Raw genomic sequence first — 13,751 nt, 5'->3', positions numbered from 1 at the left:
TCTGTTTTATTCTAAGTTACACTGGTATATGCAGAAAAGCAACACTTCCTACTGTAACTTGGGTAGCAAGATACAGGTAGTGACTCAGCAACTAGTTGTAAAAAAATAATATAGAGACGGTAATTGGATCACATTCAGCATGCTCAACAATGCACCAGCAACGCAAAGACAACAGACAGCAACCTCCAACAGCTGTCTGAAGGAACAACAGTAACAGATGACTAGAAGAGGAACATTATCTTTGGGTGTCTTGTAATTACTGCCTGTGGCAATGATCTATATGCCAGTAATTTTGCTTTGCTGGAAAGCACAAAGGTACACAGACAAAGAGTATCACCGGGGTACTATGCTGGGTCTCCAAGGACCAAATACATTGAGCTCAGGCACTGGACTTAGTTACTTTCGTCTCAGGCATTGGTCTTGGTCCATTTTATAGTTAATGTCCCAATAAAAGTATCTGGTAGTCTGTGTGCCTCTATTATGCATTATACAAACAAATGAAAGCTTTATACTTCTAAAGACACAAATCTGACAGAGAGACAGGTATTAAGACATATTTGAGTCCTATTTTTGCTAGATGGAATGATAACACACAAGACTATATACCTGCCTTGATATGCATGGAAAAATATAATTAAAAATAAAGAAAACTAGCATTAGAAGTGGATTAAAAAGATAGTTATATAATCCTGCCAACCTGAAAGACTGACAAAGGACAGCTCAGCTTTTGCTCGAAGAGATGATTAGTTGTAAGGGAGACCATGCATTCCAAAATTTTGTGGCTGTGGAAACAGCTTAGGTATTTTCACCCAGTGAGACTGTTTCCCTGGCAGCATCACTCACTTGCATGCTGCTGGGCAGACGAAAGTGTTTCTAGGAGTTAAGTGTCTGCCTGCGTGGCTAGCAGAGTCTGGTCTGATTGTATGACTGAGGAATAAGTACTTCTACAATCAGTAGTCTGTATGAGCCTCTTCATGGCTTAAATAGCAAAAAATGATACACTAGCGACTTTTTTTCTACACTGGGAAAACAGTTGCACAATTTTATCAGTTACCTTAGCATCCCCGAGAGAATTAACTTGAAGAGATTAAAAGGACAGAAAGAGTTCCCATTATTTCAGTGAAAGAAATCTCAAAATCTTCACTAACAATGTTCCCTGCTTCCGCTCACATACTGCAACCCGAGCTCTTCCCATTCCTCCTCAGCTGCCAACTTTCCCAGCCTGCGACTACTCCAGTGCACTAACAAATGCTATTTCAAAAGGCAAGGAAAAGAATACAGATACATATCATAACTTTTTTTTCATGCAAAAAAGCTTCCCTCCCTCAGCAAGATTTATTACTTATTCAGAGCTCTTTCATCCCTGTTCTCTCATTTGTGCCTTTCCATTCCTTCATTAACTTTGTAGGTAACATCAACATAAAGAGGTAACTCAGGAGGGATATCTAAATACTGCCGCATTAGCCACACCCAATATTTCTTAAACCAAGATATTTTAGTTATTTCAAATATTAGCAAGACTTTTATTTTTCAAGAAAGGTGCAAAAACTTACATTTGGCCCACCTCCATGCATCTTCAAAGCCCTCACTGTAGCAACAAGTACAACCACACTGGGAACCAAGCCAGAGGTTCTGCATTTGATGTTGAAGAATTTCTCCATCCCAATGTCAGCACCAAAGCCAGCTTCAGTTACTGTCAAACATTAAAAAAAAAAACAAAACAAAACAAAACCAAACCACACATAGAACATGCTTTCGGTTAGACTCTATGGGATATTTCTACTTTAGCACACAGTGCACTTGAACATACACCAGTACTCAATTTCAGATGAACTTTCAAATAGAGGTCTATTTACATTACTGAGTCTGATTAAAAAACTATTCCCAACTCAGAAATAAATTCTCTCATTCTTGATATGTACAATATGTCATTAAATTTAGTCACACAGCGGAAAAACCCAAGCAATCCAAATTAGTTGGAAGTAAAGGCATTTAAAAGCATGTAGTCCTCTAAAATAGCTATTTCTGCGTAATTATATTTATTTTAAATATCTGAAATTCTTACAGATCTAAGACTTCCCTGCATTATTGCTCCTTCCTTCATTTCACTGAATATGTGTTTTCATCATAATTAACGAACCCAAATTCTCCTAGGTTTGCAGAACTTCTGATCATCTCTTGCCTTTGTAGAGCAGATATTTAATTATAAACACAAGCCAGCATTTACAGTCACGTCTCAGTTTTGAAGACACTATTAACCAGTGAATTCTAGAATGGGACTTTGTACCTAATAAGTCATACATTCATTCAGGAAAAAAAATCTGTGCAGAATTAGGATATGCCTGGCAACATATTTTTAGAAAAGCTACAAATAAAAAAGAGGATAAACTGTATTAAATGATGTCATTCTCTTCAGAGCTAACTTGCTTGGATTTGCCAAATACCAATTATTTCATTTTCCTCTTTTAAAATCCAAATAATTTACTTTTATTAGACAAGCACAAGCACACAGCAATTCAAAAATTCAAGAGTTTAAATCTCCTCTCGACTGAAAATTTGCCGATGAAACTGTTTCCCACCAGAACACACTGAAGAGCTGGGATCAATGAATGCCTCTGGAAGATGGGAAGGGACTTTCAGCCAGACAAGTCAAGCTGGGAAAATCGCTCGCTTCAGAGGGTCCTGGACCTGACTCCAAGCAGGGCTGGTAAGGCACTCCCAAAACCCCAATCAGCTTGCAACAACTAGTAAATTCCCTTTTCTTTCTCTCCCTCTTGCCAGCAGTTTTGACTCTCATGCTTAGGAGGGGACCACAAACATCTGATTGAACATTTGGGGGCTGGAAACCTTCAGCAGGGTCAAGGAGGAGGAGGAGGAGCAGATCAGCTCTGCTGCTGTGGGAGAAAGTATCTTTCTGTTGGCAGCCGATGTGCTTCAGGAAGTCCCAGCCTTTGTGCATTTGTCCTCACCCCACCGGTCCCTTTTCCACCCCTTCGTTTCGCACAGGCTGAAACAATTGTCTGTGTGGCTCTGCTGGGAGGGAGGAAATGGTTGCTGGGGCTGGGAGAGGAAGCAAGAGCTACCAAACAAGGGGGTGGGCATGCAGGGGGAGCAAGGACCTCTTGAAATAGTAACATGGCAAGTGTCATGATTAATATTCTGCAAAACCATTGTAATAAGTATAATATATTTTTCTGAATAGCCCTAAGAAAATCAGACATACTAAACATGGAAACAAAACAAAAAAATAATTAAAAAGGCGGTTTATACACACACAATAATTCACAGGAGCAAAGCTAATGTCAGGATAAGTCATATTAAAAGCAGAGCCAGGGATCACATGCCTGTTTTCCAGTAACCCCCATTCTCCTTCTCCAGTCCCTTACGTGGCATAGTATGATTAATGAGAACTCTAAGTTAGGAATATATAATCATGATCAATCTTTAATATAAACAACAGATAAACCACAGAGTACTTGAGAGGGTGGGAAAATAATTTGTCTCTTACAGAGATTGCCAGCATATACACATAGCAGTCTCCTAACATTTCCAAACAAAGTTTCCAGTGAGTTAATTCTTTTCATGCCAAGCCTTTTCAAGGGTCAGTTTTCCTTAGAGAAAGGGGGATTCCGAGTCTACCTTTCAGTGAGAGAAAAGCGGAGATTTCAGCCTTCCAGCAAGCACAGCAACAGCACACACAGCACTTCGAGGGAATGCTCGACACCCTTCAGGCAGCCTAAGCAGCTCAGGAAACCTATGTGGGGAGGGGAGGCTTTTATCTGGATAGCTGTGCATATTCCTCTATTCTTTGTAATGCTTTCTTTTGATACAGAGGGCAAAATGCACATTTGCCTAAACAATACAAATCCTATATCGACACTTGAAAACCTAAAAGAACACTGGTATTGTCCGAGTGCTACAACACAGAGAATGGGATTTCTTCATTTGAGGTGGAGGAAAGGGAGAGGAATGTTGGAGCTTTCTCCAGTGTGCGGAAGGAAACAGGATGTAGTAGAAAAGCTGCCTGGATGAAAGTTGTTAACTCTCTTTTATTTCCTCAGAGGAACAGTGAGAAGATTGAGTAATATGCCAAGCTATTATATTTTTAAATCTTTGTGCTGAAACACTTAATACAATTACTTTCAGATTGTTTCCTGCTTTCCAAGGAAAACTTAAACGAAAAACAAACACAAACTTTAAATGGGGAGTTTCAAGCTAGTTTACATTTGGAGATTATGAGATAAAACAGCTAATCTCTTTAAATGCAACATCAGAAATTTAAAGTAATACATGGGTTCATTTATCTCAGTTACAATTTCTCATACATGGTTTGTTAACAGAAGGCAATTACAGATTAGAGGTGAACTGACAAAGATTTGGGGAACAAACATCTACCTAAGGAGATGCAGTCTGCTGTACCTCAACTGAGGGAAAGTTTATGATGCAACCACTACTACCTGCCTACACAGAGTCTTTGCCCAGCTTCACCCTCCCTCCCTGAAAAGCCCTCTGTCCTGTCCCCGGCCAAGCACCAACTCCCAGCCCCGTGAATCCCTGCAGCCTGGGCTGCTGCCCTGCGAGCATGTTGGGGGGTTATAACAGACATGATAACGCTGGTGTGATGTTAACTGCCTGCTTTGATTTCCTGGCCACATAAGTAGCAGTTCTAATGAAAGAGGTAAATGAATTGCCTTCAGTGAGCTCACACACACAGGGATTTGCACTTCCAGCCTGAGAACACAAGCCCACGGCAACATGTGCCAACCGAGATTGGTGATTTTACAGTCCTAGGCCTTGCTTTGCATTCCGGATCCTCTTCTTGCACTGCCAAGACTAGACAATGATCTGCACAAGTATGCAAAGACTATTTTTCTGGCTGTAATTTTCAGTGAGTACAGCTCTCTGGAGCTGTGGTCATAGAAAGTGCACAGCGTGGTCATATAAAGTGCAAAATTTAATTCTGCAAATAGTCCACTGCTTGATTTTATGCTTCAATTTTATAGCCCAAGTATCCTAAGGAACATTAGAATGAAGATTAAAAATTAAAATTTCATGTACCAGCAGTGCACTACCATTACATTACTTTTAATAGTGAGCCACAAGTTAAATCCAGCAATTACAATACCCACATATATCAGAAGTAAACTGCATAAAAATGCTCCAATAAGTTCAAATAATTTCTTCTCATAAAAGATCCATGTGAGGGTGACCAAAAGCTAGGCTCATTCTAACGCATCAGGGTAATTGAGAATCTTGTCTCAGAATAACAGTAGGCAAAATGCAACACACAATTGCTATATGTCTTTCTACAGGTCATTTATGTAACATTTATCTCAGTTCAGCTACCAAAATAACCAATAAACCAGAGTTTTCATTCAGAGCAAGTACACAAAATATCCAAGTTAGGTGTAAAAGGGAAAGGAAAAGCTCACAAATATGGAATTAGGCAATAGCAGTGATGGGAAGTGTGTCACCCAGTGTAAAGTCAGAACAATGGATACTCTTCACCTAAGTCTCTAATTCCACTCCGGGGTTCAAGCAAATTAACAAATCACTCCTATGGTTTGCTTTCTTGTTTTTAATTACCATAACCTTTTCATGGAATTACTGCCTTACCAAGCACACCTGGGAATATTTTATCACCTATGCAGGACAATAACTTAAATAGTCAGTGTCATGGTTTAATCAGCTAATCAAATTTCATTGTCATGCTTAATACAAAATGTAATTTTTCTCTGCCTAAAAATACATCTATCATGCTATACGCGCATAAAGTGGTTACACATTAGCCTCACATTTACATACTGCTTAGGAGCCTTACAGAAAATGATGTTTAGAATTTCAAGATATTTCATCCACAATTGAACTTCATGTAAACTGATGGCAATTTCTAGTGAAAGTAGCTTCTCCCTAGTTAGCCCTTTCTATCAACAAATCAATGTCAAAATAAAACATTTGTACTATAAAGGGCCAAGTCAGATGTGTACACATGAGGCAAAGCTTTAGGACACAAATTTTGAGCCTGGATTCCTGAACAATGTAAAAGGAAATGGAAACTCTGAGCTGTGACCTGCCACTTACTCCCCACATGTAAACATATCTGTTCTGGTGCAGCTGTCTGCTGGTAAACTCAGGAAAAGAAGAGTTCAAAGTCACAGAAGCACATGAACTGTGAACCTGGAGCTGAAGGCATGCTAGCTGTAAAGTACTGATATGTTCTTGCTTAAGTAAAAAATACCAAGGTGCACAACCACTAAGATAAAAAAGGATGAACAGCGATTTATCTAACAGGATATCGTATTTTTGTTAGTATAGCTAGGGATGAATAAACCAGATGTTTGTCCATTCTGACTCTGGCAATTTATCTCATGTGAACTTCCATTATTATGACTGATTTTGGAATGTAGCAGATACTTTTTCTTTCCCTCCCCCCCGCCTTTTTTCCCCCCCTCTCTCCTAACAGAGGGAGTTTTCGTGTTCATTTCTCTTCTGATACATTCGCAGATGGCATGCAACACAGGCGCTCGCAGCTACTGCTGCTGGACACGAAGTCCAGCAGAAAACTACACATGCATATATTAAGGCTGAACATTTTAAAAAATAGTTTGCATCGGCTACCAAAGGTTTTACCTCCTCATTGGAGGTAACAGGTACTTTTCACTTTTTGCTAAAGAAAGATGCCAAGGCAGTGTGTGCTCTGCAGAGGTATGGGCACTGGAGGTTTCCGACTGTTGACCATCAACCCACACTGTTGGCTGAACCAGCAGATATGTCACTCCTGGCTTCTGAAGCCAAAAGGATCACACTTCTAATAGCTATTAATGCGTTTTCTTCTGCAAGAAGACCTACCAAAACAAACTTTATTCTCAGAAAGCAGATTATATGGAGTTATGTTCCGTAAATAGTAGATTACGACTAATTCGAGACTGTGTGGAAGTCTCTCTAAACGTAGAGAGAGAACAGGCCACCTGCACAAGCATGCCTGAAGAGACACACTGTAGATTCCTGGTTTCTGGTTGCACCAGCATACTCTCCAACCCACAATACCCAAGCTCTAGTGCTTGAGACCCCTCCTACTATAAATTTCTTCAGAGACAAAAAAAAAAAATGTCCTGGAAATATTCAACTGCTTCACACAAACAAAATACTTCAGCTGAAAACAACTATTTACATTCAAGTACCCTGCCATCATAGCTCATGACAGCAGCAGTTCAATTCATGCCACCATCCTCCAAAAGAGACTTGTCTCCAGTGGCCAAGAGTCCCAGGCAGCAACTGACTGTCACTGCCTCCTGGCAGCAAGGGCTGCACTGGGAGCTCGGCTCTCAGGAATATACTTCAGCCATTTCAAGCTTTTGCTCAGAAACATCTATTTTTCCACAAGAGATGAATTTTACTATTGAAATGCAGAGCAGCTTTAAATGAGAAGCTAAAGGTTACAGCATAACCTCTCAGAGTTACTCTAAATACCAATTGCTGCTGACGTTCCAAGATCATCCCATAGGTTAAACAAAAGCACAGGCACAATGACTCAGAGAGATTATCCTCAGACTATAGACGAAAAACAAGCAGAAAGTTTACTTTACTTACTACAAGTCAGACAGCTGAAGATAACTCTTAAATCTTGATTCTCTCAGAATTAAGGATACAATTCCTCTTTGGGGGTTTTACAGGCCTGCTTATATATGTATGCTGCATATGTTGGATTTGAAATTTCGGGGTGTGTGTGTGTGTGGGAAAACAAACTGAAAACTCCAGGAGCTGACAGGAGTGGTGCTGTGTGTCAGAAAGCACGTTCTGCACATCTCCACAGTTCTGCTTGCCTTCCCCTCTTGAAAATATACAGAAGTGCAACTGTGGTAATTCCTGCCTACAAAATACCCATTTAGGGCATGGTTTTACACAATGGCTGAATCAAATGAGCACCCTGCTTTGCTGAAAGGGCAATTCCTGATCCCTCTTAATACTTCCACCTTTCTTTCTTGCTCCCTCCCTGCTGCCCAGACTTCCGGTAGGTTTTGGCACTCATCTAACTGGAAGGTGAACTTGTGGAATCTGCTAACCAGAAAACAAACAAACAGAAAAACACAGAACTTTTTTTTTTTTTTTCCAGTGGGTTAGATTTTAATCAGTTGAAGTGAGACCAGACAAGTTTTAACAACAGGCAGCAGAAGCAGACAAGCAGAAGCAGGGGAAGGAAGGGAGATGCATTTCAACAGTGGTAAACTGTTAATTGATCCCTAGCCACCTTGTCAAACCATATTTGATATTTCAGTTGTAAAATTTGACATCTTCTCACAGCTCACTAATAACAAGCTCGTTATTTAGATTTATCACCAGGCATTAAAAACTTGAAGATGTCTTACAAAACACAAGCAATTCATTCTAATAGAAATAAAGGGAGGTGTATGTGGCTTCACAGGCTACATGTTTTTCTGAATCCCTCTGGTAAGCCTGCTGGGTTTTAGAGCCGCTTTCTCTTAACTTCTGTGCCCTATACTCATGTAAAGATCCATAACTCATAGGCTAAGTGTTGGCCCCTGACATGAATGACTGAATGGCATAGCTGAATATCCTAAGCAAATATACACAGTTCTCCCCTTTCTGACCTCCCTCTTTACAATATTAACTAGAAAAATTCTAACAAAAGAAGTGTGACTTTCAGGTTTCATTCTTTTACCATTCATAGCATGTTTCCTTTCAGGTAACAGAGTATCATTTGCTCATAAGACAGATGACCACATTTTTAAATAGGAGCAGAATTTATGGCACAGGAATAAGGCAATTACGTTATCTCATACTTAAGAGATCATCATGGCCTTTGGCAAAGAATTATTAGCCTTCTGGTAATCACAAAATTAAAACCTCACCACTTTTTTATATGGAGTTGTGTGAAAGGAATAATTAACAGCAGCACTGATGGCTCTTCATTTAAGGTCGTTCTTCTCCAGTTCCCTGACTGCAAGGAGTATATTAACTCATGGTACCCATAGTATTACCCTAAGTGCTTAAAATAAATTTCATCACACCTAAACCATGTTTCTTTCTGGGTATCTCACTAATAGACTTTCATTTACTTTCACTTTAAAAAGATCCAGTTGGCTGAAGCTCGTGCCACAAATGCACATTCCATCAAAACGAAGCTGCTTTCTGTTGAGCTCTCAGGTTTTGGCTCCTCCTACTGCCTTTGAAAGAGCTACAGAAAATGGACTTTGAACATGCTTTAAGAAGTCACATTACAGGCATCTGGAAAACACTGATTTCAATAGGCAGGCGGAGAGCCTGAAGATCTCTTCCCTGGAAATATTCTACCGATTTCATCAAACGGTCATGAAGTAACACCTGCCTTAGCACCAATATTGTACTGATTCATGAAAAAGGAAAGAGGACATAAAGGACAGAACACCACTTCAGCATACACCCCGGTAGGTGACATAATTTCAAAAGAGTAGCAGAACTACAATCAGGCAATGAGTGATACAGGCAGCGAATAACTAATACTTTTTTCTTTCCCCACAGCCATACAAGGTACATTCAGAGACTACCATAACTCAGAGACATCTCCATCTAACCACTCACCACCACACGCCAGGCTGTGGGTATTCACACGCTCCTGCATGCCTGCGTGGGCACAGCTGCAAGAGGCAGCAAGGCCAGGACATCACTTTGCCAGCTACATGCGCTCCTCCTTGTTCTCACCACAAAACAAAAGAACCTGTACATGGATGGCTGGACAGAGGTGTCAGCTGCAGCTTTGGTGAATGCCACACAACAAAGAGCCATCGCTGAATCACGATGATCAATGCTCCTGTCACTTGGTGCAATCACCCGAGGCATGCCAGGCATGGATCATCAATCACTGCAGTGTAAGCCTACCCCATAATGCATGCAACAATTTGCCTTGGGCAGCTGCCTTGTTAAAACTCCCCCAAACTCTTAACTGAGGCACACATTATGGGCAGTATTCCCCACTCTGCCCTTTTAAAGTCTTGGGGAGTGCCTGGTTATTATGATTACCATTTCACCCATGATTTTGGCGCCATATTTTCAGTGCATGCATGAAGCAAATCCTCTTTCTAGGAGGAGGTTTCATTCCACTTAGTCTTTGCTAGGAGACAGAATGCTTTTTCTTCATGATTGATCTGGGAGGGGACATCACCACCACTATTCTTGACAAAACTACTGAGCCATCTGGGCATCTCCTGTTATGTATCCCCAGAAAGAAGAGCATTCCACTGCACTAGCAGTTTGTCTTGATGAAAAAATGGCACGGTGAAACATCTGATGCAAAGGCTGTAAATTACAAGACCATCCGAGAGCTTAGCTGGATAGCTCTGTGCTGGTGGAAATTCTACAAAGAGTGTGATAGATGTTTCAAACACACAAAGAATTTAAGATAATACACAGAATGACTTTCCACGGAGAGAGAAAGCACAGGATACTGTTTGTAGTATTTTACAAGATGTGAAAAAATTGCTAGCGGTGAGAAAATGCAGCACAAGCCACGGAAGAGCAGATGGGGATAAAAGAAGCAGGCACATAAAGCCCACTGTACTGCACAGACCTTATGTAATAGCCACAAGCATGGAGAAATACAGCGGGAGCAACTTTTGAAATCATGGAAGATTTTCAGATGTAAGCCCTCCAATACTTTCTGTATCCACATTAGCTCGGCATTAGGTTGGTTTTAATCGCCTATATTTTTAAAATTAACTCGACAAAGCCGGTATTTGAACCTCTGTTCAAAGTGTAAGATTGATGGCTTGTGTCAAACTTATTAATATGTATTTACTGTTTTCCCTGTAATTTTTGGATAAGGAAAAAGGACTCAGCTGGTTAAAACTGGTGTGGAAAATAACTGTGTCTGTTGAACCATATGTGTGTACGTATGTGTAATCTGTCTTAGAGAAAGAATTATAAACTGAGGAGAGTGAAGGTACTAAGGTCACACACCAACAAATCCCACATGGAGGATTTTCCTACATGGATTTCCCAATTAAGAACACAACCAAAATCAAACCAAACCATAATTCTACTAGTTTACAAGCCAAATCCTTTCAACTCCTCAGGGCTAATCCTTCAATGCCTATTGTGAGTTTCTCCACTTAACCACAATTCATGTAATCAAGGCAACAGAATTGCCATTGCAACCTACTCATTACCATTTTTGTAATATTTGTACATTATTAGTGGATACTCCTTTACTAAAATTATAAATAATTGATTTCTTTTTCAGTTCCTGTTAATAATTGCCTATCACCTTGTCATCTCAGCTACACTTTTGCCCTTGGCCTTCCCCCACATTTTTGTGCTTTTTCACTCCTCGTGCAGCAAAGGACCCCAAACCGTATGTTCAGTTCCTAATTGGCTGCAGGAAAAGCTGAATCTGCAACCTTTGATTTATGAAGCTGTTACTCAGCCTCTTGGGAGCTCTGTTTGAGATGCAGTAGATGAAGGCAGAGGATAGACGCAGCATCCTCATGCATGTAAAGCATCTGCTCTGTCCCTGAAGCTTCATTCCCACTCAGAGATTGCAGCTGGGGCCAAGTTGAAGATACATTACAAGCATGTGCCTTATTACTTCAGGAAGCAAAGTTGAAGAGTTTGAGATTGTCAGCTTCGATAAAGCTGTCAGCATAGCAATTCAAGGATAAAGGGATCAACAAAAAGACCCACCATATAAAAGACAGGCCACTCAAATATGTACAAACATGTAGCCCACATTTTCTCTGAATCGAATCTGTTTTCTCAATCGAATCAAATTAATTACAGGGCAGTTATATAAAACTGCAAAAATAAAATGACAAGGTCAGAGCAGCAGACTGACCCTGATATATCACTTAGGATATTAATCTTTTCTTTTAATGTATTATTTTATATAATCAGAAAACAGTCTCTGAACACTATCAAATACTGTCAACATCTGACCTTCAAAAGCACTTTGGACATCTGCCAAAGCAACACTCTTCCCATTAGCAAATCGTACTGGCCATACATAACCTAGTATTATTTGCAATCTAATTAACATGTTTAGAAATGGTTTAGAAATATATTTATATGACTAGTCATGAATTATTGATATTTTTCTTTAAAGTTAATCCCACCAGGTTATATGATCAGATATGTAAGCAAACTTAATTTTTGTTTTCAAAGAGAAATAACAATTTCTTTTAAAATTATTATATTTAGACATTTTCAGCATAGAATAACACACACGGTCTGTTGTTTGAAAATTTAAAAACCAAACCAAAACAAACCCCAATTTGAAGTCAGCCTACTTTCTGAGAAGTCACAGTGTTTTTCTTTTATATTGTCTTATAGAGTATGTAATAAAATTTATGAGACAAAATAAAACATCTGCAAATAAAAATCTTAGGAACCTTCTGCATGTGCATTTTTCTTCCAAGAACATCTAAAGACATACTGTAATCTTTTCCTCAAACCATGACTTTATTTCAATTGGGCTGGTAGGGAGGGTAGCACAGGACAAGAAAACATTTTGGAGTTCAGATCCCAGAGACAATGTAGCTTTGAACAATGCTCCCTGAAAACACCCATTAACAGAGCTCTTAGTGTGCACATGTTTATGGAATAGCAGCAGAAAACACAAAATCAATTCTGCTAAATATAAACTTGTACTGGATTATATTAAACCTCTGCCAACTATAACTGCCATAATAAAAAATGGAAATACACGTATTTATGTCCTTACCACATTTCACATTTGTATTGACTCCTCTGGAGACTTGAAAATGTAAGTCAACAGTTCGCAAAGTAAATACACATATAAACAAACATTGGCCCCTTCATATTTGTACATTATTAACAATTTTAATTATAAAAGCTAGCAGGCAACAAAGCACTCCTGCCTGCAGATTCAGAACAATGGCTCAGAAAACAAAAAGCAAAGCAAAGGTTTCTCCAACATGACGGACATGTCTGAAGAAACCTAATTCTTATGCAAGTAGTCCATAAAAAAGAATATTAGATTTCAGTATCAAAAAGCCAGTAAAACAAACAAACAAAAATCTAATAAAGACCTTTCATTTCCAAATGATATTAAAAATAAACCATCCACTAAAATTGAAATTCAGCCTTTGAAAAGGGACTTGAACTCTTTATGCATACTCTGCCCTACTGACCCTTGCTAAAGGGTGTAAGTCAATATGAAATACTCACAAATGAAGACAGGATGATGGATTTTCTGCCAAATAACCCCAAGCAAAAGTAACGCTGTTAGCTAAGGAGCCTGCTTTTATTTCCTTTGCCAAGCGATAAATTGAGAGAACTTCCTAGCATATATTATGTTTTACTGTTTGTATTTTTTTAACCTCTGGTTCTTCTCTTTTTATAAATAAAAGCAATGCAGACAGTAGGTAACAAAAGAACAAAAGGAACTGCTTATTTGCTTCATACAAGCTGGGAGTTTTAAAACTAGGTAAGATGGCTAACTTGAGGAGGGAAGGGAAAACGAATAGGACAGAAGTTGCAATGTCATCAGTTTCTACTCAGTAGAATGGTATTTTATCAGGAACTGGGCAGTGCCTCTACTTTTTGAATGAATGACAGATCCTTCCTATCTGTTTTTACCTCTGGATAACTGTCCTGAGACCGGGCATAATGGATAGTCCTTAACAGTTATACACTCCATACCTTTAATTTACGAATGTCATTGACAGAGGGAAGAGTTGTGTTAAGCTCTAACATGTTGCAGAAGAGGTCAGCATATAGAGCATTAAAATACCATGTCA

At 39.3% G+C, this 13,751-nt stretch overlaps 1 protein-coding gene and 1 long non-coding RNA gene across 4 annotated transcripts in view; one reads left to right on the top strand and one right to left on the bottom strand.

Moving 5' to 3' along the window:
• MTHFD1L (methylenetetrahydrofolate dehydrogenase (NADP+ dependent) 1 like) overlaps nucleotides 1–13,751 on the bottom strand; it is a 152,801-nt gene that overhangs the window by 65,475 nt on the left and 73,575 nt on the right. For all 3 annotated transcript variants that reach the window (XM_065835134.2, XM_071806421.1, XM_071806422.1), the window contains one exon: nucleotides 1,554–1,693. In XM_065835134.2, coding sequence (XP_065691206.2) covers nucleotides 1,554–1,693 — 140 coding nt within the window. The remainder of the gene's footprint in view (nucleotides 1–1,553; nucleotides 1,694–13,751) is intronic.
• On the top strand, nucleotides 2,320–12,384 carry LOC139827571 (uncharacterized). The gene is made up of 3 exons (XR_011738348.1): nucleotides 2,320–2,707; nucleotides 9,093–9,425; nucleotides 9,520–12,384. It is a non-coding gene; the product is annotated as an uncharacterized lncRNA (long non-coding RNA).

The sequence above is a fragment of the Patagioenas fasciata genome, chromosome 3 (genome assembly GCF_037038585.1).
Source record: "Patagioenas fasciata isolate bPatFas1 chromosome 3, bPatFas1.hap1, whole genome shotgun sequence".
Taxonomy (NCBI): Eukaryota; Metazoa; Chordata; class Aves; order Columbiformes; family Columbidae; genus Patagioenas; species Patagioenas fasciata.
This window is presented reverse-complemented; position numbering and strand designations above follow the sequence as displayed.